At 38.7% G+C, this 25,283-nt stretch overlaps 1 protein-coding gene across 4 annotated transcripts in view; it reads left to right on the forward strand.

The window, feature by feature from the left end:
- Positions 1-13,197, forward strand: part of klhdc8b (kelch domain containing 8B) — a 134,497-nt gene extending 121,300 nt beyond the window's left edge. For all 4 annotated transcript variants that reach the window (XM_086050158.1, XM_086050132.1, XM_086050141.1 and 1 more), the window contains one exon: positions 258-13,197. In XM_086050158.1, the coding sequence (XP_085906284.1) occupies positions 258-454 (197 nt within the window). In that variant the 3' untranslated portion in view covers positions 455-13,197. The remainder of the gene's footprint in view (positions 1-257) is intronic.
- The last annotated feature ends 12,086 nt before the right edge of the window (positions 13,198-25,283 follow it).

The following is a 25,283-nucleotide window of genomic DNA, read 5'->3' on the forward strand; positions in this document are numbered from 1 at the left end:
AGTTGTACTATTCCCCAATGTTTTCGCACTAAATTGCATCGCTGTCTTCTTTCCTTACTGTTTTATTAGTAAATTAGGGTCGTAGAGGCCTTTGGGGCTGGTTGCTACTGTTATTTGGTTTTATATCGTATACATATATAGTACATATATATATATATATATATATATATATATATACAAATAGTGTTTTTTTCTTTCCATTATTGAGTAGTGCTTTTTTTCTTGCTTTGTTTTAATTATGGTGTATGTGTTTGCAGGCAATGAGCCATCACCGTTGGGCTCAGTCGAGAGCTACAACCCGATCAAGCGACGCTGGGAGTACGTGGCGCCTATGCCCACCGCACGCTGCTCGTCCGCTCTCCTGAAGACCACCAGCATGCTCTTTGTAATCGGTGGGGTGGCGCAGGGACCGAGCAATGCTGTGGAAGCGCTCTGCTTACAGGAAACAGTGTGACACGTGTGCCGAGAGCAACCCTCACAATGGAGTACATCCACACTGGCGTGGATATTTTGTTCGGGCTTGTGTGGAAAAAGTCTAAACGCACGTCTTGGATGTGTGGGCTATCACCCTCACATACTTTTAAACTTCATGTGCGACTGATGGATTCCTTTTGATGGTTCAAGCGTTCGGCAAGCATTTTTTAAAAGAAAAAAGGCATCTGGGGACATTTGCTGACAGAGCTGGACGAATAAATACAAGGACAGCTAAGATTGCTGTGACTGATAAAGGGAGAAAACTGACAGTTTGTCTTCCTTGCAGATGTCAGAGGAAGATGGGGAAAAAAAGAGCAAAAATAGACAAACACACATACACAGTATCTGAAGACTTCACATGCCTTTGAACTATTGAACAATTTTCAGAATAAAAGCAGGGTACTTTTCTGGATATTAAAGGAACATAGGGCCATATCCGTTTCATGTTCCCCTGCTGCTGCATCAGCATCTGACATTTTTCTAAAAATTTTTTTTTTTTTTTCTAGTCCCGGCGTGGTTTGTCGGACACTTTTTTTGTTCTTGAGCGTTGTTAAAGAGTTGCTGTTCCTGGCGACTTCCACCATTTCGTCAAGATCTGTGATTGCTTGTAGGGGCTGACAGTGACGTAGTGTCGATTGCCCTTGGGCAAGGCAAGTACTGTGACCCCTGTATTCGGACCATCTCTTTATTCATTTGGTAGCGTGAGCCTGAGTTCAAATGCAGACCACATGGCTCATTGATAAAATAAAATAAATTTATGTCGTCATTAACACACAACTTGGGTTAAGATAAACGCTCTCCCTCACCTGTGTTAGATTTGAAATAAGCCAGGACTTGATTTTTACGTTTAAAAAAATAATAATGAAATGATTGAGGGCATCTGTGACACATAAACGTACATATGCGATTTAGATCAACATATAAAAGAAGCCAAAGTTAGATTTGAAAAAATAAGATTGTAGTGTTCAGCATTTCATGAAAAAATCAGATACAAATAAAAGCAAATGTGCAAAAAAAAAATCGGTATCGAGCTGCAGTGTGAATATAGCCTTAGATGCTCCCCTCCTCCAACACATCTGATTTAAATGAGGAGGATTGGTATTTGGTCCTGCAGAGCTAGCTGTTGAGTTGATCATTTGAATCAGGTGTTAGAGAAGGGAAGCCTCTCAAACATGCAGGGTAGCCGCCCTCGAGGACCAACATTTGACACATGTGACTTAGGCACTTGATACTTTTTTTTGCAACCTAAATTGGGACAAGATACACATTTTACATTGTGATACACCACAAAACAAAAATATCACCAAAAAATAAATAAATAAATAAATACTGAAATAATGATCACCTTGTCTCAATTTAAGCAGTTCAATTAATGGATGGCTGGATTTTAATTCTGGACCTGTTTAATTGAACACTAAGATAATGCAATTAGCACGAAGCCATGACTAATTCCATTGTATGAAAGGCAACAGTTGGATACACAGGTTAATTGTATCTTTTGCCATCTAATCAAAACATTGGATTCTCCTGCCTGACACTATATGCCACTTGCATAGATAGGAGAGATAAAGATATTAGTAATTGATAAATAATCATTTTCATATGCTTTACGGAAAATTGGACAATTTTTTCATGGCACACTTCATCACCTGTCCATATGAATAAATGCCTGACAATTTCATTGCGATTACGCAACAACATAGAACACCAAAACGTATGCACACACACATTTCATTTAATTTTATTTATCTTTATTTCCACAACGTTGTATCAGAAACACAGCAATGTTTTACATTGTGATAAATGGACTCCCTCTGAAGCTTAAAGCTTATAAACAGGGGTCCAACACACCACCACCTAACAATGTATTACAGCTCTGCCATATTCAAATTCACCTATATATGATTAGCAAAAGCTTGCAGTGCAAGGCAAGCGTCTCGCAGTTTGTAAGAAAAAGGACATACAAATCATAATTTCCGGTGTGGTCTTAAGACAACTACAGCACACCATGTTCATGTACACTTTACATTGTAATAACCTTCATAACCTCAGTGATCCATGCGCATGAGAACACTTCACCCTATAAGTAATTAGGCTGCAAAGCCATCAGATATATAGCTCTCCAGTAGCTTGCGCTCCAGATTTCTTTCAAATATGGGGAATGTGGGTGTTTGTTTTATATCATTTTCCAACTCATTCCGTATTTGTGGACCTCTACAACATATAGTGAAACGAGTACCTTTCAATTTCTTATATTTACCTTTTAGATGCAACCCTATTCCTGGTATTTTGTGGGTGAGTGGAGGCGTCCAGTGGAATAAGTTCACACCAATGAGTATTTAGCCTATGAACCACTTTGTACATTGTGCCTGGATTATGAAAGACATTACATTCGGGGAAGCTTTAAGAGACCATATCACGGAAGAGAGCATTTGTAGGAGAATTGTATAGACCAGGATTATGCTCTTACGGCTTTTTTTTGCAATATAAGCAATTTGGTGGTATACGTAGAGTAAGTATTCTTCCAAATAATCCATCCATCCATCCATTATCGATACCGCTTATCCTCACAAGGGTCGCGGGGCGTGCTGGAGCCTATCCCAGCTGTCTTCGGGCAGTAGGCGGGGGACACCCTGAATTGGTTGCCAGCCAATCGCAGGGCACACAGAGACAAACATCATTCTTCCAAATAATATTACAGTAATTTATATGAGGCTCAAACAGAGATCGATACAAGGATAGTAATGCCTCTAGTGGGAGCAATTGCCTTAGTTTAGTAGAAAATCCCACAAATTTAAATAATTCTTTGACCAATTCCTCTATGTGCATTTTGAAATTTACGGATTGGTCAATGTAGATTCCTAAAAAAAATTGTGAACTCAACTTCATTAATAGGTCTACAATCTATAGTTATTTATATACTTCAAACTCCATCACTGAATTCAAGCATGTCGGCGTTCCATCCGTGTCCACTGCAACATCATCTGGTCATTGTGCTTCTTTAAACCCCAGCCATGTGCATATATCACCACTGATGTTATAGGTCACACTATAGGCACACTTTGTTGTTTGGGCTTTTGTTTGTAGATACTCTGTCATACAGTAGCTACTGCATCCAATTTGCTCCTCAGCCACCGCCTCAGTTTATTGAACGATAGCAACACAGTGTATTTATTACCTCAGCTTGACATCAAAGCACATTGCGGATTGAATAGATAAATCATCTCATGTTGATGTAAGATGGGCAGCCTTTTGAAGCATGAAATTGAACTCATAGTACTGGACGAAAACACTCGGTGGCATACCATTGATGTTTGTTGGGTCAGCCATTGGCCCTCTCTTCTTTGCTGGTACCCAACAACATCAGCACAGGTTTGTTTTCTGTAAATGCAATTGTAAGATTGCACACCCCGGCAGAATTGATCATTTTTGGGCCACTTTCAGGGAATGCAAAATTGTGTCTTTCATGCTTTCTTAGTGTTTGGGTGAAGCCATCAAATCTCAACCCTAACCCTAATTTTGTTTACTTTGACAAGTTGACAATTTCAAACATCAACAACTTCAAGTCTTTGTGGTAGCTTTGGTTGAGGCACAGCTGCCCACTCTTCTGGGCAAACAGTGCCCGTACATTTTGGAACGGTCTTACATGAAGTACACTTTCGTGGTCTCTCCAAAATGACATTTAAGTTTAAGGAGACTCAGACAGCTCCAGGATCCATCCAGAACCAATGGTAGGATACCTTGGCCTTGCGTTTTAAATCGGTGTCATGACGAAAATGTCCAAGTAGATCCCAAGTGCAGCAAGTGCAAATTTCTCCATTGTGAGACTAATAAGGATTACTTGAGCATAATTTTTCTTGTCTTATGAGTGCAAATTTACCACTAGTATTTTCTGAGTGGCATTCAGCATGCCATCACTTTTGACTCACCCTTTATCTTTGTAACTCACACGTCCCCGAAACCAAGTGCTCCACAACAGTGTTCCACATTTGCAGTGGTGCGCTTTACATCATAGGCCTTGTTGGCTCTTCTCCAAATGTATCGTTTATGGTTATAGACAGCTTTCAGCTTTCTTTGTTTCAGACGTTTTGAGGCTTCTTTCAGTGCTCTGCTGTCAGCAGGCTGCTTTGTGGCACTGTTGTAATAATTGCATTCTTCTGGTGACTTGACCATGGTGGCCATTTTTCTTCAAAAGTCTCCTTATTGTTCCTTGAGCCAGAGAGTCCTGTAATTCAGCTCAATTTATTTGTGACATTTCTTTGTGTCCTGAACAATTTTCCTGGCAGTTGTAGCTGAAAGTTTTGACCGTAGCTTGTTTCAACAGAATCCTTCATTTTCCACCTGGGGCTTTCTCTTTCTATCTTTTTCCTGTTTTGTAAAGTTCAACAACCTTCTGCTGCAGATGCTTTGATAAGTCTGATAATTGCATTCCCACATGCGCACATGCACACGCACACACACACGCATCCTCACTATTAATTACAAGTAAAGCTATCAGGTGATAATGGTTACCCTTTTCAGCCATTTAAACCCATCGTGTGTGTCACTTCAGGCTCAAACCTCAAAGATTGGGAAAAGCTTTTGAGGGTCATTTGGGGAGATTTTGTTATTAAGACGAGCTGGTTTTCTTGTCGAGTACACTTTGTGACTATGGGAGGACTGTACATATGCATTCTGAAAACGGAGGGCATGGAGAAGGATGTTTCATTGCGAACAAATGCTCAATATGCGCACCGACTGTGAAACGACACATTTTCCATTTTGCCTTCCTCTTTGACTTTGGTGTGCCAAATCGATTTCCCAGTTGATGTATTTTTTTTTAAATTGAATTTCTTTGAAAATGCATGTTGCACACTTGTTGTCTGTGTTCTAGCATTTTTTCGCACAGTGTTTCCCAACCTTTTTAGTCTTGTATACCTCCAAACCCTTTCATCATACCTTGAGTGCCCCCTCCCACATAGGGCTTGAGGGTAACCCCCATGTAGAACGTAACGCAACTGATTATTATGGTACACGTCTCCTTTTAGGACCAAGAAGCCTCGGCCGTGGCCAACCGGAAAGGCCATTGCAGCCTCACCACGAAAATAGATGATAGACGCTGACATCGACGCAAAAAATGGGCTTCCGACTATGCTTAAGCCATTTCTTTTTTTCAGGTTCCCGTCTATCGTTTATCGCCCACAAAATGGGCGTCCGTCATAGGCGGAACGGTCCATCACATAGGCAGAATGTCCAGCTCTGCTTTTAACTTTTACCACAAAAAAATGGAGCTCACTTGAATAAGTCCCTTTGAGGGACAGGCATTTCAAATTAAATTATCAGGAACAAAACACGAAACAAGTTATTGCCTGCACATACCATTTTATTGAGGAGCTTATGAAATGACTGAGGGTATTTACTTAGCATTTTGAAAATAAAATATGAAACGTTCCCACAGACTAAATGACAGCACATATGGCAAATAAAGATGCACGCTAACACTTTCACAATCAGGATGTCATTTAACTCACCTTTAGCGATTTACACAAAAATCAATGTTTGGGAATAATAGCCAAAATGATAATGGAAACATAAATTGGCTAATTGTAGCTGCATCGGAAGCAAAAGCAAACTTTCAGTTTCACTTTGACTGTGCACAAGGTGCATTCAGGAACCGCCAACAAAACAAACGCGGATGAAAAAAAAAACCCATCAATGAATTAAACCTAACAAGTTCAATAGATATAAATGAAAATCAGATTTAATGTCCGGATGACAGGAGTATGCTTCCGATGTTTTGACCAGCTGCACACTCACTGACAGATCTGATCCATCATTTAGTTACTATTCATTTGAAGCATCAAAGTGACTAATGTAATTTAAAATAAGAGAGAAGTCTGTCTGATCACAGGATACTAAATTCAAACACAGTCATGAATACATAGAAGGAGAGAAAGAAAAATGCTTTAGATGAGTGAAAGAGAAGCACAGGACCAGAAACACACATGCATGCACGCACACGCTTTTCCTTGGCTGTTGAGGTTTAAATTTGTGGTCTGCATCCAGACAGATCTTGTTATCTCTTTTGAGAGCGCATATGAGGCTGGTGCCAATAGACGGTTGGTTATTTTTGGTGTTCACCATTTGATTGTGTTGGGTGCAGGTCACACGGCACAGTGAGAGCGCGCACACGCGCACACACACGCAGTGGATGTTCATGACGGTGCAAATCCATTTTCCACACGGTTAGGGTAACACAGTTCTATCTAGGAATGACGAGAGTAAAAAAGACTTGTAAGCCGTGAAGTCGAGCAATGTTTTTTGTGTGATTTTGCCACATTTTGAGGTTGCATGGGACTGTTGTGTCATGCTGGCAAAGGAAAAATGAAAAGACATGCAGATTGAATACATTTGCTATGTAGGTCCATGCTCAGATTTGCAATCGTAAGACTGAGACGTGGGCGGTTGTGAGAGTGATTCATTGTCAGTTTGCACTGGTATTCGTGCACATCTCTCACACTTTTCTGTAAAACATCAGTGTTTATTATTAGGCGAGCCATCTGGAGGTTGTATAGTGTGATTATCTCATTTCATCTTGTGTTTTTATTTGCTTCGAAAAAAAAATCCCTCCAAAGAAATCAAAGGCTTTACTCAGGTTATCGTTTTTTTATTTGGATATCATCTTTGCCACTCCCTCGTTGATCCATAGTGGCTCGTGGATCGGATTTGCTATACGTGCCAAGTTAGTTTATCATCGGATTAGAATTATACTGATGCCACCTCTTACAATCTGTTGAGGAATAAGAGCAGGGTGATTCAGAGCAGGGAGAAGTCAATGACATGCTGTACCGTTTAAGCAGACCACCAGCGAATGATGCAAAAGCCTGCTTGAATGTGGATGTAAAATGCATCCTTCTCAAAAGCCAAAACATATTGCCAACCTGATTCCCATGGCTGCATGTATTCAGTGTATGTTTTGGGTTATTTTGTAACTCAAATTTTCCAACTTTGTTTGTTGATTAAGAAAAAAAAAATGAACTATACTTCCCCAGAGGGGCAGTTGTGCCAAGGAAGCATCTCTTAAATCTTTGTGCAGATGGTTCTGTTCATCACTATGGGAACTCATATTCTATTCTGCTAATCCAATATTAACTTATCAAACAAAACATGATTGCACGCCGTTTTATATTTATTAACAACCTTTCAAATCACTCCACCTATCGACTGAAGTGGGATCTACTTTATTTATAACATATATTCATAATAGTTCAACTATCATTTCTTTAGCATTAGTAAGATTACTGCCACATATAGGACAATCGTGTAATTGTTCATCATTAGAATTAAAGACCGTGGCGACTAAAAAGATGTATACCAGTGAGAAGAATGTTTTTAACAACTCTACCAAATTTGAATGATTTTTTAAAAATGTCAAGTCGCTAAAAAGAGGTTTCAATATGGTGAAAATTTAGGCCATTGTCTACATTCTCAAATGCTGTGCACTTGTGTGCTGAATGTGCTGAAATCACACCGTGCTCAAATGTTAAATGTCAATCCAATTCTGCATATAGTGGATAGCAGTGTATATCAGGGCTGTAGTGTCTTGACTCAACAGTTTTTTGTTGTTGTCTTGTACTCTTTGCCATTTGACTCGGACTTCGCCATTGGACTCGCGAAATATAGTCCAACTATGTTTTTTATTCCTAAAAATTAACATCCTCCTTCATTTAAAAAAAAAAAAAAGAAAAGAGAACTGGCGTTAGCCACAACATCTTAAAAAAAACAATGATGAATCCAACCTGCTGATTCTGTAAGAAGGCAATCTCAGACACATACGGCAACACATCGAACTTTGATCGACACTTACCACATTTTGGCACCACAAAATGAGGTAATTGTTTGTGTTAAGTTAAATTAGTTAATAAATCAAAGGGCCATCAAAGAAAAGTGTTGAGCATAATGACATTTCTCTAACTATGTGGTCGTGAAAATAGTGTTTTTCTATCTTAAGGGCCATCAAAGAAAAGTGTTGAGCATAAAATAGTGTTTTTCTATCTTAAGGTTTACTCTTGATCTCATCTTGATTTGGACTCGGACCTTTGTGACTGTAACTTGACTTGGACTTGATAAAGGTGCACTTGACTCCAGCCCTTGTGTATACTGTACATGCACCCTAAAAATGCTGGTAGCTCACACAAAGTAAAGTCACGTTAGGAAATCACCTTCAAAACCGAATAGATACTGTGGACTATAGCCCAAAGATGAAATAAGCACATAAGCCAACTTACACTCATTAGTGGTGACATTATGTGACTTTTGACCCGTTGCCCATCTAGGTCACTGGGCAGCTCAAATTCTTACATATATAGTAGGTGCATCCTTGCAACCCAGTGAGATGATTTAAAAAATATAGTAATGATGCATTCAAGTAATAGATTTCTACAATGATTCAGAGGGTTTGATGCCCACTATTCACATATTTCTGAATGAAATACATTGTGTTTGACCACCTGTCTAGTTTGCACTGGTATTTAGACGTGAGCAGGTGTAAGGTTTAGACTTTTTGCCACCAAATTGTGTCCCTCCCAGGCATCTTAAACGATACTACCTCTGCTGTGCCGGCCCGTTCAACTTGGTCGAGATTGGTCTGTCAAATTGGCAAAGAGTTACAGCGAGCCTTGCGCTGATGTGAAAATCAGCGTCTGCCTTCTTTTGTACAAAAGTGTCTGTGAAAATAGAGCCCGGTATTTTATAGTCCTACATAGTTCTCAGTCTCTACACATTTCCAGCAATTATTTTCAAACGTGTCTATAGAAAAAAGAAATTATGATTTCCTTTCAGGGACAAAATATTTATTGACAACCTAGTCCTAGATCAAGTTTACCAAGCTTTATCCATCTTTTGTTTTTCTTTATTTGGGTAGCATTACTTCCACTTAGAGGATTGTAAGTATTGATTGTTAGAATGTTGTTACTTATTTAATGTTGTTAGCCTTAGTGCCACTAACAGGGCTGATATAGAATTCATTTTGATAGAATTAGTATTTGTATTCATTTTTTAAAAATGTATTTATTCATTGCATTATTTCTTGACAAATCAGGACATACAGTATACAGACAGGTTTAGCTGTCTTATGTGCATACTGCTCCATTTCTCCTGTGTAAAGCCACTTAATTAGGCTAGTAGGGACTATAGGGAGTGCTCTTATCATACTGAGTGCTATTCTACTACTTTAGAAAATACAGTTTAGTATCTAGTCCCATCCATCCGTCTTCTGTAGCCTTTGTCCTCCCACCTTGGACTCGTCGCCAGTTAATCGCAGGGCACATATTGTACAGTGTAGACAAACAAGCATTCACACTCACATTTAAGATTCTCCCAATTAATGCATGTGTATGGAATGTGGGAAGAAGCGGAGTAACTGGAGAAAACTCATGCAAGCACGAGGGGAACACGTAAACTCCACACAGGTGGCTGATTTGAACCCAAACGAACAGGCTAACCATTATAACACTATGCTGCCATTAATAAACCAAACTAACAAACCAACTATTGCCACGCAATAGTTTTATATCAAGGCGAGTGATGCATTGCACAAAAAGGTTGTTCAGCGTATTTATTACATTTAATAACATTTACAGGGCCAATATGCATTCTGTGGCTTGGTTAGGCGTGCCGTGGTTGTCCAAAATAACACTCACACACTAAGCCAGGACTAAACAAAACAAATGGGGGTGACAAATGGGGGTGGAAGATGCCAAATGCAGATATGCTTTATCTGCATCCATGCAACCTGTTGTGAGTATTATCTATTACTGGATCAAATGCAGTTTTTTTTTTTAACCACATGCTAATATCATGTTGTCATTGAGCTGTTGTGCAGGGAAACTTAAAGACAGTCATGAGGGAGAGTAGCGTCCACTCACGCAGACGCCTTTGGGTGTCTTTTGCTTCCTCTTTGGAGATAGTCCTGGCAAAAAAATATATATATCAATATTCCTACGGTTTTAGTAGATGATTTATTGGAAATGGTTTGTAATTTTTTTTTTCTAATAGGTACTTTGTATTGTGGATGGAGGTTGTGAAATGACAGACATGTCTTGATGTTGTTGTGTTCTGAGTTCTTGGTTTCCAAAGGGTTTGTCACCAGTCGCGCCAGTTTGTTTTCATGGTGTTGTGGTGGATAAGATAAATCAGGTGTGAGCAAGCTAGGCCTGCAGGCCACTTAAGGGGCCACGCTGTTCTTTCATTTGGCCCACTAAGCACACAAGTGTCCTGTAATATTGCTTCAATTTCAATTTTGACTTATTCAATGATGTATTTATTTATTTTTATTTTATTACCTCATCAAATAATTTGTTTAATTGATGTATGTAAATATTTTTTAATAAATACATATACATTTAACATTTTGGTATTTACTTTGTTACTTTTTTTTTTACATCGATTTTGTTTTTACCGGTTTGTTACTTTATTTATTTATTTATTTATTTATTTATTTATTTATTTATTCATTTAGTTATTTTTTACGTGGCCCATTTCTGCATTTCAAAAATCCGATACAGCCCTTGAGCACAAAAATGTGCCCACCCCTGAGATGAATGGTGTTCATTTAAGTGAGTGTTGAATACAATACAATACGATACAATCTTATTTATATAGTGCATTTCATAATGAGGCGGCACGGTGTTCGACTGGTTAGCACGTCCGCCTCACAGTTCAGAGGTCGTGGGTTCGATCCCGGCTCCGGCCTCCCTGTGTGGAGTTTGCATTTTTCTCCCCGTGCCTGCGTGGGTTTTCTCCGGGTACTCCGGTTTCCTCCCACATTCCAAAAACATGCATGGTAAGTTGATTGGACTCTCTAAATAGCCCCTAGGTGTGATTGTGAGTGCGGATGTTTGTCTCTGTGTGCCCTGCGATTGGCTGGCAACCAATTCAGGGTGTCCCCCGCCTACTGCCCGAAGACAGCTGGGATAGGCTCCAGCATGCCCGCGACCCTTGTGAGGATAAGCGGTATGAATAATGAATGAATGAATGAATTTCATAATGAAAAAGCTGACTCGATGCTGTGAGCCTAAATGAACACTGTTCACTTTGACTGAGCATTTAATGTAACCACAGTTGAGTTGGTTATTAGAATGAAGCTAGTTTGGACACACGTTTTGGGAAGCAAGGAGTGGAATTCTGCTCTTATTGTGATCTCTCGTTTGCTGTACTGTGCTGTTTCCCTGTACAGCGATCAACATGACAGAAACCTGAAAAAAATGCTTTGTGGCCTCAGTGAACTATTGCTGTGTGATCTGTGTATGTAAAAGTGATTACTGCACTGGTTGACGTGTTCAGAAAATAATGAGATGGCATGCTGGGAGGTGTGATCATTGGAATTTCATATTGATGATTATGTTTGTCAAAATGCTTTACTTAATGCGTACTTGGTCATCGTAATGACTACGTGCTGAATATCATAATTCATAAGGTCACAATCATAATTCCTGTCAGCAAAAACCTATACATTCATGAGCGTAACATATACAGTATAATATGATATAAATTTCACAAGATGATATCACTTTCAGTACATCTCAATTCAAAACACAAAAATCTGTAGTTTATTTTTGCATAAATGGGGTCATGTTATTCAAGCAGTCATTCGAATGTCATCACAGTGGATATGATTTTTTGATTCAATGCTTAATTTGTAACTTTTTAACACCCTGAAAATAGAAAAGATGTTAGTTGATTAAAACTTGATCACTGGCAGAGCAGCAGTCATTCAGCCTGACTTCAAATTCCATTCAATTTGACTTAAGCTTTCAGTCCTTGAAATGCGCATTGATTAAATGACCAAAAGAAATTACACTTTATTTACATATCTATGGTAAATGCTAAAGTAAGTCACACTGAGATGTGGGGCAAATTTTATTTGCAGAGGGAAATCAAACGAAAGAGCAGTTGCATAATTTGTCCGTCAAACTGTAACAGCATCAGCAAGAGGCGTAACAAGTAATCTCCTCTAATAGTTGAAAACAGCTGAGAACACAAAATGCTCCATTGTGTGTCGTTTATGTTAATTGTACATCTGTGCTCTGGATGTACAACCCTATTATAACAATAATAATTAACTCTACTTGATAGCCCCTCAAAGAACAAGTCAGATAAGTGCAGACCAGCAGTGCTTTTCCCTCAACCCAATCACATGTCAAGAGAACAAACAAGATGTGGTATTGTATTTCATTGGAGTAATAGTAATCTATTACGTGTAGGTGTTGTGCTTGCCATAACAGATGAATGTGATTCTTTGTGTTCAAGCTGTATCAGTTGAATTAAGGTGGATATATTTAAGACGGCAGTAGTGTATTTAATCTGCTTGATAGATGAGGGTGGCATATACAAATGGAAGGCCTCCCTGCAAACCTGACACACCCCGTTAATGTGGCTTTGACACGTGTTTGTGATCCACGGAGAGCAATATTCAGCCATACCAATGAATCAGTGACAACATGACATCAAGTCTTTTTCATTTACTGATAATACATAACACCAACTGCTCCACTGATTCGATTGTGAACGCCTTTGTATTTCCGTTTGTCACTTAGGTTGATCGGACTGTTGATGATTTGTCTGGCAAGGTGTTGGTTCCCACAGCAGTGCAGTAGTTCAGTGCCTATAATACATAAATGTGAGGTAGTGCCTCAAATATGAATACTGTTCTATTAATAAACTATTTTGACTTGCTGTCTAAAAGTCTTCTATTCTTTATCTGTTTTTCCCCATTTTCTTTGTGTCATCTCTTGCTACCTTATAAGATAAAAACTAGAAGAAGTAGTGAAAAGTATTAGCATATATATACAGTGCATAGTACATGTTTGAATTTGACAATTTTCCAACAGTCAACAGTAGGACAAAACATTCACCAAAAGGTCGAGGAGGAGCAATGTGGTTTTCGTCCCGTCCGTGGAACAGTGGACCAGGTCTACACACTCGACAGGGTCCTTGAGGGTGCATGGGACTTTGCCCGACAAGTCTACATGTCTTTTGTGGACTTGGAGAAGGCATTCGACCGTGTCCCTCGGGGAGTTCTGTGGGGGGTGCTTCGGGTGTACGGGGTACCGAGCCCCCTGATTAGGGCTGTTCGGTGCCTGTACCACCGATGTCAGAGTTTGGTCCACAATGCCGGCACTAAGTCGGATTCGTTTCCAGTGAGGGTTGGACTCCGCCAAGGCTGCCCTTTGTCACCGATTCTGTTCATAACTTTTATGGACAGAACGAGTCGTTGAGGGGGTCTGGTTTGGTGGCCTCAGTATTGCATTTCTGCATTTGACAGATGATGTGGTACTGTTGGCTTCTTCTAGCCGCGACCACCAACTCTCACTGGAGCCGTTCACAGCAGTTTGAAGCGGTTGGGATGAAAATTAGCACCTCCAAATCTGAGACCATGGTCCTCAGTCGAAAAAGGGTGGAGTGCCCTCTCCAGGTCGGGGGTGAGATCCTGCCAGTGGAGGAGTTCAAGTATCTTGGGGTCCTGTTCACAAGTGAGGGTAGGATGGAGCGTGGGATCAACAGGAGGATCGGCGCAACTTCTGCTGTGATTAGGACTCTGTATCGGTCTGTTGTGGTGAAGAAGATCAATTTACCGGTCGATCTACGTTCCTACGCTCACCTATGGTCACGAACTGTGGGTCGTGACCAAATGAATACGATCTTGGATAAAAGCAGCGGAAATGAGTTTCAGGCTTCTTTAGAGTTTCTTCCGCATTGAGAGGAGCCAGACGTGGTGGCTCGGGCATCTTGTCAGGATGCCACCTGAACTGCTCATCTTATTCTTGACCCAAAATCACCAGTTAATGTATGATTCCAGCAATACTTTCTGTACATACTGTCTATTTAGAGCAATAATAATACCATGATAAGTAGGTAGGTAGGTAGGTAGATAGATAGATAGATAGATAGATAGATAGATAGATAGATAGATAGATAGATAGATAGATAGATAGATAGATAGATAGATAGATAGATAGATAGATAGATAGATAGATAGATAGATAGATAGATAGATAGATAGATAGATAGATGCAAAGATACACTAATAATATTAATAATCTCTTATTTTGTGAGCTTGCACAAAGCTCAAAAAGAATGACTGTGCAGGGCACCAAAGCAATATGCAAAAAATGTACAAACCAAACAACTAAATATAAATTACATGTAGCATTATAATACCAGACAAACCTTGTAAAACATCTTCCCTGCTGTTTGACCTAGGGGGTACCCGTTGGAATCACAATAGGAGCTTCTCAAAAAGAAAAGCTTGAATATATTAAGACCTAACATGCATTGGTAAATGTCAAGTTATGTGCAAACAAAAACCACACAAAACAAAAACAAAACCCCAATTTTTGATTTAAGAATCAGTATTTTCCTTAAACCATTAACGTTGTACTACATTAATAGATCAATGTCATTCATAAAGACAGTTAGTGATGCTTCTGCAGTACAATTCGCCTTTCTTGTTCTGCCATCTAGTGGATAAAAAAGGCGACACTACAATATACAGTTTAGGTATGATTCTAAATGCTTTGGAAATGCAGTAGTACAGTAGGCCTGTGTTGATTTTAACTTCTTATGTCTACTTTTCCATAATGTTGTGTTTGGACAATTTCTTTATCTCCTGTTTATAATTTCCAGGAGATTTGAGATAATTCTTAATCAATAATCTTATCTCATTCAAAAGAGTATTCATAAGAGTATAAAGAGTCACTTTTGGGTTATTGTAATTGTTGTATTTCATTCTGAGTAATTCATATTCAGAAATTATTGTAGTATGTTGTTTTGCAAAGTGGACATGGGTGGCAGCACTGACCGGCAGCGTCACAAGGACATCGCGATATATTGCGGAACTGTGCCTCATGATCCAAGTTGATGGAGAAAAAGCAGCAGATGTCCCGATGTCACTGATTTATTTGTATTATTTTACATACATCAAGGTCAGTTACGTATTGTTACTATGACTACAAATGTTTATAAGCACATATGTACTGTATACCCGGTGATGTGTTACATGCAATATAAAAGTGCCGCAAGTGTATTTAAAGGGACACTTGGTTGATCTTAACATTGGTACTCATATAATAGGTTTGCATGTAAAAATGACATCAGTACTAAAATGCCCCTCCCAAAAGACTGTAGTGATCTAAGGTCTTTTTTGTGATTAGATTCACGACAAATTGGCCAGCCCCCTTTTGGAGCTCGGCTTGTTATTTTTTCGGTCTCAGTGGTCTTGCTCGCTTTGTCAGCTCTGTTGTCTAAAGCGGCGACCGATCGCCACCAAATTGCAAATGCACATTACTACTCTTGTCCACTTCAATCTGTGAAAGTATAAAAATGTTCAGCACAATAGTTTGGATCTATTCACATCAAATGTGATCTCATCATGATCACCTCCACAAAATCAAAAATTCTGTGGCGATCGCTTCTCCACTTTCACAAGCTGAAGCGGACAAGACCATGAATGCGCACACAAACCCCGACTGCTTATATTTCGGACATTTACTCGTGTCAACTCTACAGGAGGCAGACGGCGGCTGGGAGTGAGCAGCAGGCAGCCATCAGGCAAGCAATGATCTTCATCCCTCCCCGGCTAACAGTAGGATAACGGAACGGCTAATAGCAACAACTAGCTTCAGGCCGTTAAAACAAAAAGCGTTAGCACAACAACATGTCGCGGGGTTGCCTCCCAAGCAGTCGCGTGCGTTGTCCCGACTCCCGACACCGCACAGCTTCGGCGTGAGAGTGAGCGAAGACCTCATCAAACACCGGGGCTGTCTTGAACGTGCGCATCATCGCGGAGCGGAATGCGCTTTCAGCCGAGTGTGGCCGCATTGGCACGCATAATTTTGGCTGTTCCAAATTGGACAGCATGTTTTTGGTTGAAAAACTGGGGCCGTTCCTCATCCGAAAAAATGTGCACGTCCACTCATTCCCACTTCAGTCTCCTGACTGGTGTTAAATGGTGATAAATTTTGGATGTTATAAGCAATGAAAGTACAATGATTTCCAAGAGTTTGCAGTCGGTTCCCCCAGATCAAAAAATATATGAAATGAACTTGTTTGTAAAAAGATGGCCATCCCGGCCAAACCATCCCTTTAAATAGCGCGGTCTGTGACTTTGTGTAATGGCGTCGAGAAAGTACGACGCAGCAACTTAATGCATTCTTTTGTTCATTTCTTTTCGCTCCTGGGCATTTGCGGGTTGTTTCTTTTGTTTTAATCATCTAAGTCGATGTTGCTTGTGAAGAAAGTGGAATGTGCGTAGGACACAGCCTCAAAGTAGGAACGATGCTCTTATCGAAGAGCATCCCGTGGTAAGACGCTGAGTCCTTGAGACAGAATAAAACAAAACCAATGGACTGTGCAAATGTAAGAAAAACAGGGGAATGTAAGAACAATAATGATTCATGTGCTAGATTTTTCATGATTAGGCTTGTTAGCTTTATTAGCTTGTGAGTTTAGCTTTAACATACACACACACACACACACACATAAACAAAACAAGTTCAGAGTGTTCCAGCTGCTTTCGCTCCCCTTTCCCTTAGAGCTGGAACACCATTGTAATCAGGAACTCATGAGAAAATGAAAGGGAGGAGGCGCAGAAGCCCGGCAGAGGGTTTTAGGAACTGTAATCGTACACTTCCCTGCGCTCTCCTTGCAAGTAAAAAGACAATATTGTGTCGAGTGTCTTCTCTCCTCATTGTGTGCGTTGTTTACTAATGAACCTGAACCTGACAGTGTTCATCTAGTTGAAGAAGGAACACCAGTGTGTGTCGGTGTACATGGATACCCTATTACATAAAAATGCACAGAAGACCACCTGAAAGGACATATTTGATGTTTAGAATGTTACTATCATTGACTATTTTGGAGCAAGAGCAACGGGCATTCACGTCATTGCTAAAGTACAAAGCTCTTGCGACTCACTGAAAAGATTTGATGCCATCGCTGAAAAAAGCGCCTTTAGCCTCCTGTGTACATGTATTGATTTCAGCCTCAAATGACATGTTTTTACCATCCCTACTCTATACAATGCTTCTCTACAAGTGCATATAGTATGCTGGAAAATTGGATCCTGATTGACTGCATTTAAATTTAAAGGAGATGTATCATGCTGATTTAACGTTTTTGAGCTTTTAGCCATGTTAAACTGCTTTTTCCTCAGCGAAAAAAAAAAAAAACCCTAAGTGGTGTTTTCCTCCATTCATCCATCTTAAAGTATTCCTACTCATTCCTCCTCTCTAAGCACCAGCCCCGCCCAATCCGTGAGGGGCCAACCCCGCCCCTGACGATATCACGAAAGAGCCACAGCCACAACGGGGAGAGGCGGGGTTTTGGTGAACCAGACATCTTACTTTCAGCTAGAAAAATAACCACCAAATTAACTCATATTCCGTAAGAAATATGATCGCCATTGTGCTAAAGGTAATTTCATCATTATTTATATGCCTGTAGTTCAATTCATTTAAAATGCTCATATTTGGAATCGGGGAAAAAGCTGGTGTACTTGGAAAACACACATCAAAATGTGCTGTAAATTCTGCAATTTGGAATATTTGTCAGAAAGCTCCACAAAGTGTAGCCCTTTTGATATTTACAGTAGGCTTCATATGGAATCTCAAGTATCTGGTGTATCAAGTACCAAGTAAGTGGTGGACAGATATTTTGCAACCCAGAGAGAGAAACTGATCCTTTTTTCCAGTCCATTAAAAATACCACTCTGGTATTAATATTGCTTTCCTTAGTAGTTTAGTTTGGTATCAACCTTTCAAACAAATGTCACGGTGAAGTGAGGATAAATTACACTGTCAATGGAACTACAACCATTCACGCTTAGTTTGCCAAACAGTGGAAGGCAGCAAGGCTCTTCTTGATGGTGTTGTCAGTCATAAACAACTTGAAGAAAATCAAGAGCAAGCATGTCGCTCGCGAGGATTACTATTAAAAACTTGGCCAGTGGGTAAGATTTACACAAGCATGTGACATCAGATTAGTATTTGTTTACTGCGTTGGTAAGTACATACAGTATGTAAGTGGCTAACATAGTGTCAAAAGAGGCAGGGTATCCAGTTACACAAAAACTAAAGAAATATTGTTCAAATCTATTTCATCACTTCAAATCATGGTTTCGTTTTATTATCCTTCAATTTTTTTCTTTTGTGCAAGAGATCAAGCAATGAAACTGAAACGTTATGTCTTAATATTTCATATTTAGAGATATGTAAATAGTCATTTTTCTTAAAGATTACTGATTACTGATCCCAGAAAACAAATTTAGAATGAAGCCCACTATAAAATATATAGCAATCAGTAGTGGATACAGAAGTGTATTGCCTGTAGTTTCTATTGTATATAATACTATTTCTTGTTATAGAATTAGTGGAAAATTGTAAAGTATTGTAATATTTTGTTGATGAAATGGAGATAAAAGGGGTAGGAACATAAAAGTATATCTGTACATATACTTCATCCTACTCCTTTTCGTAATGTATGTCTGCCTTTTTTTTAATGCACTTTAAATGACAGTGTTTTGCTTTTGTTATATATTTATTATTTTGTTACATGTTCGATATAAAGCAATGAAAAACATAAAAGTGTTATGATGACATGCTGTAAATGTCATCATCAACGTGATTAATACGTCAAACCGTTGTTCAAAGAATACTACGGTATTATCCCAAATTAGATTTTTTATTTTATGACTAATAAATCATTAACATTATCAAGAATAAGGAAACATTGTGCAAGCACTAGTGTAACAATCACAATGGAAACATATTTACAGCAGTGATTCCTAAACAGGGTGCCGTGGGACTTCAACTATTTATCAGCTATTAATATTTAATGACATGATAACAAACAAACAAACAAAACGTTTAGATTACTGCTACTCTAGTCTGTTAACATTATCAGCCATTAGCTCATAGCCACCAGATGAAAGCTGATCCAAAATTCAATTTATTGGACATTGGACACAGTCATGAAAAAAATCATGTTATGAGTGTCTAACATAGTTTGATACAAAGCAGTGTAAGCTGTTTTTCCCGTCACAGGTCATCAAAAGACTCAACAGTGTCCATAGAGGACTTAACAGACATGCAAGATATGACAGATGTGCCAGCGTGCCTTGCATGCTTTATCTAGAGGTAACCAAACGACCGTGACATCACAGAAGCAGCCATACGCCCAAAGGGACTCATTTGGGAGCTGCCGTCCTTGGCAGATATGTAAACATCACATGTAGTCTGATCTTTCGCTGATGGAGCACAATGTGGGATTCAGTTTGATTAGCAGCTGAAGCTATAATAGATCACCTAATTGGGATGAAATAGAGCAAAACCTTCTAATGGCTGCCATTATTTGAGCCCATAATTTCACATAAAAGCAAGCAGTAGGTTTGCATTCATGAACTCAATGTACAAGTAATCACTTGCAGTGTATAGGGAATAGGCACTAAACCCTGCTGCGAATAACGAACAACTGGAAGTAATCAACGTCGCATCCAAAAAGGTGATTGTCTACACTATATTCATAGTTTAAAATGTACCACAAACGATACAAAAGTTGCATTTTAAGTTTGTTTTCCCGCTTCTTTTTTTTTTTTTTTTTTCAAACACCCAGATTAGTGTGTTGTACACTAAGTCAATTATAATGGTGGAGAGTTATGTTTTTGCAACAAAATCTTTAAGTGTAATATCATTAATTGCTATCTCTGATTGATTCAGTTTTAATCACATACATTCGACTATAATCACACAGCAAATCGTAACAGTAGTTCTAATTATATTTTAGACTTGTTCTTTTGCAAGTGAAGTGTAACATGAGTTTTACACGGTGTTGTTATGCCTTGTTTTATCATTATTGCTAATTTTGTAGAGACTACCAGGAGTGTTTACTGTACTTCAAAAGACTGCTAGCCTGACAAACCCAATAAATGTTGTACTACTTCATCATATTATTACATATACACCACAAATTGATGCATAACTAGCTTTGAATTGAAAAAAAGTTTTATATAACTATTCCAATATTCCAATTTTGATATGGACTTTACCAACAAACTTGGAGTAGTACACACACGATTTGCTTTAGCAAGCCACATAAAATGATGTGGCAGGCTTAAACTTGCGGTGGCCCTTCAGTGGAAAACAGAACAACAAGTAACAAAACAAAAAACAAAACACGCAACAGCAAATGAAAAAACAAATAGCTGTAAAGTTGTTTTAAAAAAACAGAAACAAATAGCTAAACAAAATAGCTTTAGGTATAGCTATTTGTTTTCCATGTGTTTTTTTTTGTGTTTAGGTTTTTGTTGTTGTTTGGTTTAGTCTTTTGTTTTGTGTTTTTTAGTTTGTTGTGGAGTTGCAGTTCTAGACCACCGTATGATCTACTTTGTAGCTCTATCTGTCTGGAATATATGATCACCTCAGGAATGGTTCAAGCCTACAGACATGAGAAAGGACCCAGTTGTGGAGATTTTCCATAACAGACAGCGTGACTTTATTAATAGTTCACCCACATGACAGTCAACAGGCTTGAATGCCTTGTCTACTGCCGTGTGTACCATTGTGTAGTGTAGTGAAGCATTTGAGCAAATGAGTGTGTGAGCGGCACCATGGCAACATGATTCAAATGATATGGGCAACAACCATATACAACCATTATTGTTCCATTATTGATCATAAGATGTCGCCTAGATAAATTGAAAGTAAAATATCAGCAGTTTTATACCAAGACGGAAGAGAAGAACAGTTGGAAATGGGTTGTCACGCCTTTTTAAGTATGTGTAATTTCCCCTGTCTCGGGAAAACGTGCATATTTCTATCCATTCAAAGGGCCCTTTATAGCAGTTTTATGCTAAATAGTGCAATGAAAAGGCAAAAATGAAAAATCAATAGAATAATGTTATAATGTTATGAGAAATTCCTTCCAGGGTGAGAAACTTGGTCATCTGGAAGGGACTCAGAGTCGAGCTGTTGTTCCTCTGTGTAGCAGGGTTGTCACTATCACATATTCACTATTTTGCTACTGGGCCAGTACTAGGTTATAGAGTGGGGTAACATATAAAGTTGAGCCAGAGACCAGATAGTTTTAAAGAATATATATATTTTAATTTAAGTAAACACAAAAAAACAATTGTACAAAGAACCTGCAGGTACCAACAATGTTTTCCTTCTAATTCCACCTATTTTACTTTTACCTCAACTCTTTTCTAAGTTAGAGGTAATTTATGTAACTCACCCTAGTTAGATGATTTATTTCGTTTAGATAGTTTAGTTATGTTAGACCGGTCTTCAACCATCTAAATTGAGGTTAATTTACCTTAGTTCAATTATCTTCCTGAGTTAAGCGGAAGTCAACACAAACATATTTTTTTCAAGAATATGTTCCCAGCAGGCCCACTAGTTGAAACACAGCATTTGTGGAATTTTGTTTGTGAAATATAAGTTAAGCAGCAAAATGCACTCATTTTTAGCCATCTCTGGGGGCGGCCAGGGTACACCCTGAACTGGTTGCCAGCCAATCGCAGGGCACACAGAGACAAACAAACACCTTAATTTAGAGTGATCAATTAACCTACAATGCATGTTTTTGGAATATGGGAGACAACCGGAGTACCCGGAGAAAACTCCCACAGGCACGGGGAGAACATGCAAACTCCACACAGGAAGGCCGGGGCCAGAATCGAACCCACAACCTCTGAACTGTGAGGCAGACGTGCTAACCAGTTGACGTACGTGCCGCATATATGTCAATTGAGATATGAAATTACAAAATGTGACACTTATATTCAGAGTTCAATGAGTCCCAATACTTCTATTCACAAACCTGTGTGTTCCAATACTCGTACTACTCAGGCAGAAAGTTCACCAATGAGTCCATCCTTGTGCGACGGGTCCTCCAGAACGATAAAAAGTAAGTTAGTCTTTAGAATCGAAGTCCGTGGGTCTGGCTATCCATCTGGAATCCTTGCATTCTGAGTGTGTGCGCAGTTCCCTCATGCACACGTAAAGGCCTCCTCGATCCAAACTTCCAACAGGAAGTTTAGCAAGCCCAAAAAAACTGACCTGCACAATAGGTCATAAGTAAAATAAATCAATATGTCCATGTAAATCAAATTAATAAAGTTGTGCGCTTAGTATACATCATCTCCATGAGCTACGATTATACTATTTAGCTATATCATCCACACGTTGCATTACAAAAAAGTTTTGGTATCATAACTTCAAACTCACCAAAATGGTCATAGATCAATAAAATAAGTCTTTTATTAATCATCGACCATGTAGAATGTTTCCAAGTCTCCAAAATTATTTATGTATGTGTTTATCATCTGTTCGTCTTCTCCGCTCTCCGCTCCGTACGCGTATAACTGATCCAAGACCACAGCCAGTCACAGCAAGTGTCTTATAGGAACAGCACACTATTTTGTAGAGATGTATTGATAGACAGTCAAATGGTATCATACCATTTTAATTACTTATTTAACAAAATATTAGATTTTAACCATTTTAAAAATCGGGCATTTGGAAATGAATTTCTGAAGAAGAAAAGGCCAATGAGTATAATAATAATAATAATAATAATAATAATAATAATAATAATAGTAACAATAATAATAATAATAATAATAATAACAATGATAGTAATAATAATAATAATAACAATAACAATAACAATAATAATAATAATAATAATAATAATAATGTTCTAAACAAAATAAACTAGTTATAGCTCAAGTTATATTTGGTTCCGTAAAAAAAAAAGAAAAAAAGAAAATATGTCTATTGAAAGATGGGGCCTGTTTTTTCTGGGTCACCCTGTAATTACGGATATATTGTCAGAATCAAAACATTATACCTGGTGATAATATCTGACACTTTATTATTATTATTATTATTATTATTATTATTATTATTAGAGATGGGCGTTTCAGTAAAAATTCACGGTCCATGTATCTTCTTCCGCCTACAGCCAGGGTACCCTTTCGCTGTCCGTTGCCCAACTCTGATTATTATAAAAATAATAATAATTATTATTATTATTGTTATTATTATTGTTATTATTGTTTAATGATCTTTTCATTGTGGCTATTTACCACGACGGATGAGTCATGTCTGTTTGACAAGTCTGAATGTGCAGTCAGGTCAAGGGGTGATTTGAAACATAACTCAATGATTGCGCTGCATAGCATGAGTTGCCATCTGCTACGGGCCAGCTGGAGCTAAATGCCAAGGAATTATTCAATAAAAGATGGTTCAGAAAATGAGATGAGAAGGGGATAAAGATGTCAAGCGACAACTACACTAAAGTCATGCTGAGGTCAGCGTCCTATTCTGTAACTTCAAAGAGTTATATGATATCTGGCCAAGAAACTGGATGCAAGAATGCTAATTGGATGGTTGGATTTGTGTAAATATTTGCTTCCATGCAGCTGCTCTCACAGTGTAGCCATATACAGTTTTGGATATACTGAGTTATACCATTGGGCACAAGCTGTGCATTTGCTGCTGTTTCTTTTCTTATACATGATCATTGACATTTTCGATGCAAGCAAATTGTATTGCTTAAAAATGCATTGACAGATTCTGTTTTCTTGTTTGTTTGATTAAGGATTTCATTATGTACACATGCACCTATTTATGAAAAGTAAACGTAGTCAACTTCATTATGCTCATAAAAAGGGTTGGGCTTCGTTTGCATTTGGAGGATTCTGGTTCCTAATGATTCTCTAGTCCGAATCTTTAAAAACAATAATAAAAAAAAACGTTTTCATTATTTAAATCGGGGAGCTAACCATTTTTTTAGGGGGTGCGATGAAATTGCTTTAACTTCACTGTTTTTTAATTTCATTAATTTTTTACTGTTTATGAATTTTACTATGAATTTCTGAAAGTTTTTTTAAACCAGTATATTAATATCAAACCTATTAACTTGAATTTTACACATTCACCCATCCATTACCCAAACACAATGACTTCATTTTCGAAACTCAAGAGAATACAATACAATAACGCAGGATCAAGCTTCCTAACCTAGTATCGTTTTTCTATATAAAGAAAAAAGTAGATATGACAAACACAAGAGCTGTGTTTGAGGGGTACGCATGGAAAATGTATATCTAATCTAAGCAGTCTATGAAAACATACTCTACGTTATGTGTAATGTATGCATGTACATGCTGAGTATCACAGCTGGGCATTTTACTAAAAATTTAGCGTCCGTTATTCGTCATCCATCTGCAGCGTGGGTACCCTTCCGTTGTCCGGCATTCACCTTTTTTTCCAGCGGCGGGAAAAAATAGTACCCGTCTATAGGTCGGTCCGCCTCTAATTTTAAATGCCCGGCCGTCAGCGAATCCTGCTAAACCACCCCCGCTGGACGATAACCGAACAGAAATAGTCACTACTGCGCTTTGGAAGCCTGGTCCCTCACTCAAATCTGTCCCCCAAGCAACAACAACTCACTATTTTCCTCGCCGCGGCCATCGGAGCCTCGCCGTGAAAAAATAGACGAATGATTGACCGCAGACGAATGGCGGACTAAATAAAGGGGGTTTCTGTCTATGCTTAATCTGTCTATTTTAACATTTTTCCCGCCATTCGTCAACCGTCAGCAAAACAGCCGTCCATCAGTGACAGTGATAGACGGAATGCTCAGCTCTGTCTATTACTGTGGTCAAATTTATGCAAATAACATTCCTAAGCCTCCTCAGTTCATGGAGAACATGTTGTGATCTGTTCACTTAATAGAGTAAAGAGATTTTCACTCACCAGGGTGAC

Source organism: Filicampus tigris, chromosome 1 (genome assembly GCF_054856515.1).
Source record: "Filicampus tigris isolate MCC_2025a chromosome 1, RoL_Ftig_1.0, whole genome shotgun sequence".
In the NCBI taxonomy this organism is placed as follows: Eukaryota; Metazoa; Chordata; class Actinopteri; order Syngnathiformes; family Syngnathidae; genus Filicampus; species Filicampus tigris.